This window comes from Mandrillus leucophaeus, unplaced genomic scaffold, assembly GCF_000951045.1.
Source record: "Mandrillus leucophaeus isolate KB7577 unplaced genomic scaffold, Mleu.le_1.0 Scaffold737, whole genome shotgun sequence".
NCBI lineage: Eukaryota > Metazoa > Chordata > Mammalia > Primates > Cercopithecidae > Mandrillus > Mandrillus leucophaeus.
This window is the reverse complement of record NW_012107997.1, coordinates 253,217-256,063: the sequence shown is the minus strand read 5'-3', so window position 1 is coordinate 256,063 and position 2,847 is coordinate 253,217. Positions and strand designations below refer to the sequence as shown.

Genomic DNA, 2,847 nt, shown 5'->3' with positions numbered 1-2,847 from the left:
TCCCGACGGAGAGGGAGAGCCTGGCTGGGGAGGCTGTGCTGCCTGCTGAGTGACACCGAGAGAGAAGAGTACATGGCATTTGCTGCTCAGTGTGTGGACACCCCTCTTCACAGCCTGTATCCTCTCACCCGCAATCCAGGCTGCCGCTTACTTACGCGCTCACTGCAGGGCTCAGGCTGGGGGGTGCCGGTTCCTGCTTGACGATGGGGGAGACGATGGCAGGGTGGGGGATCCCTGAGGTGGGCAGGCCAGGGTGGGCAGGAGCCACCATGTGAGGAGAGAACCGACTGGAGACCAGGCTGTGCACCGGATAGAAACAAATGATAACAGAGGGATTCAGGCTGGATACCTGCCATCCGGCAGAGGACACGGTGGCTCTCTGCCTTGAGGGCACAGGTATGTCCGTGGGGCAGAGTCTGAGGACTAGAAGGCTATTTGTCGTCTTCTAGAGAACCAGGTTTGGGAGATGCCTAATGCCTCTTCCCTCTCCCCACCAACACCCAGGCTGCCCATCTGGTCCTGGAAGCAGGCGGGATGAAACACACAAAAGGGGCGGAGGGTCAGAGACCCGGGCACGCTGGGGAAAAGAAGGGCTTAGGCTGTGGGCGGCTTTCCTCTGTCCTCAGAGGTTCCACTGTCAGGTAGAGCTGGTCCCTAAGACAGAAATCCCCTTTCACTGTCTCCTCTCCTGACATCATTTCAGGAAAAATCCATCTTCTCCCAGTCCCTGGCTTCACTGCAATATACAGACAGTCTGCAACTTAGGATTTTTGACTTTATGATGGTGCAAAAACGGTATGAATTCAGTACTCTGTTTGACCTAGATGGGCTTATGTCTGGATAAAACCATCATATGTTGCAAATATTCTAAGGTGAAAGTTGTGTTTTCAATGTACGATGGGTTTATCAGGACGTGGCTCTGTCCTAAGTCGGGGAGCATCTGTCCTCAAAATGCTTCTGTGCCAGAGCCCACGACAGGAGGCAGAGCGCTGGGGCTTTGAAATCCTTTTGTTGGCGAGATGGGGACAGTGATCCTGTGGTCTCCATTCTGACCTGGGGGTGGGAAGCGCGGGGCACAAGAAGGTGCTTGACCAAAGAGAGGTTGGGGGAAGGGTGAGCCCTATGCCTGCTCATTAACTGGCAAGGAAAAGCTGTTTCGTGGTCAGAAATGGCGTGGTTGCTAAGACAAACATGTGGACAGTCCCAGCCCCGGAACTCACCTGGACATCGAGGCGTTCATGGCGAGGGCGGGGTAAGGGTGCCGGAAGCCACCAGGAGGAAGGGAGTACATGGGCTGGCCTTGCCTGTGAGGGTGAGGAAATCCGGTCAGCACACTGGGAAAGCTCAGGGCAGGGGAGGAGAGGCGCTTGGGAAGAGGGGATGAGAAATAAGGGAAGGAAGTGGGAAGGCAGAGCTGGGAGCAAGCTGCCCGGGCGGGAGCAGGGAGGCCTAGTCCTGGGCTTGCCTCTGAGGGGGCTCCACAGTGCAGGGCACGCAGGGCACAGAGGCAGGGCTCGGCGCAAGGAGGGAGCAAGGGGAAGAGAGGCTGTGGGTTCCTTACTGTGGGACGAGCCAGCCGAGGGGGTGGGGGATTTGTCCGACAGCTCCGGGAGAGAGTGGGTAATACGGTGACAGCTCGGATGGGTGAGGGGGCCGGGGGATTCCTGCTTCCAAAGAGAGATGTGTCAGACTGCCCCTCGCCCTGCCAGAGCGTCGCAACGAACATCAAATGGGAGCGTCCTGCCCTATGTCCCTGCTGCTCTGCAGCCTAGCGGATGCTTGTGGCATCGTCCTTGCCTTCTGTCACCTCCCTAGCAGCTCTCACCAGTCAGTCAAGGACATATTCAGGGAAGGCAGGACTAATGCACCCTTCTCTAGCTGCATGGATTCCATCTCTGTGAAGAGTACCTTCCAGCTGGCTGTGATATAGAAGCCAGTATCCTGGAAGAGAGGACAGGACCCACAAGATCAATGACAAGAGTCACTGGTGAACTAAGTCTCTAGAAAGCCTGCCTCATTCATGGAGAAATAAACTTTGGATTCCTCCTCCACATGTGTCTTCCTCATGATCTGTCACTTGTAGTGACTTATTTCTCCAAAGAGGGGCCCCAGAAACGCTTTGCCTTCCCCTGGCCACTCTGTGTGAATGCTATAAAGACGGTGGCTCCCTGGAATGGACAGGTCTGGTGGGCAAGTTGTTGTCAACAACAACAAAAAAAGCCAGCTCAGGTTGGGCACAGTGGCACACACCGGCAAGCCCCACACTGAGGTGAGTTGATTGCTTGAGCCCAGGAGTTTGAGACCAGCCTGGGCAACATGGCAAAAACCCATCTCTACTAAAAATACAAAAATTAGCTGGGCAAGGGCATGGGGGCATGCGCCTGTGGTCGCAGCAACTCAGGAGGCTGAGTAGGAGGACTGCTTGAGCCCGGGCTGCAGTGAGCTGAGATCACACTACTGCACTCCAGCTTGGGCGACACAGCAAGACTGTCTGAAATAAACAAATAAATAAAAGCCAGTTCAGCCTCACTGCTTTATGGTTGCACTTCTATGTCTGCTTAGACTGATGAATCTATTTAAAAATGTTCAGTTTAGGGCAAAGGTGTCTTGGTGTAGGGAAGCACGGCCCACAGCTGGGCTGGACTTGGGCAGTCACCCCAAACGTTGCCTGTGGAGCCAGGCCCTGTGCTTCACTGCTTAATTCCCTCTGGGCCTCATGACCCTACGGTGGGGAAGGTACGGGGAGGTACAGATGAAAAAAATGGGCCGGGCGCGGTGGCTCAAGCCTGTAATCCCAGCACTTTGGGAGGCCGAGGCGGGTGGATCACGAGGTCAGGAGATCGAGAC

The 2,847-nt window shown here is 55.5% G+C and overlaps 1 protein-coding gene across 1 annotated transcript in view; it reads right to left on the bottom strand.

Moving 5' to 3' along the window:
- Positions 1-2,847, bottom strand: part of TCF7L1 (transcription factor 7-like 1 (T-cell specific, HMG-box)) — a 33,026-nt gene that overhangs the window by 4,860 nt on the left and 25,319 nt on the right. The window contains exons 4-7 of the mRNA XM_011965818.1: positions 1,826-1,941; positions 1,562-1,702; positions 1,221-1,304; positions 156-299 (exon numbers count right to left, since the gene is read on the bottom strand). Of these exons, the coding sequence (XP_011821208.1) occupies positions 156-299; positions 1,221-1,304; positions 1,562-1,702; positions 1,826-1,941 (485 nt within the window). The remainder of the gene's footprint in view (positions 1-155; positions 300-1,220; positions 1,305-1,561; positions 1,703-1,825; positions 1,942-2,847) is intronic.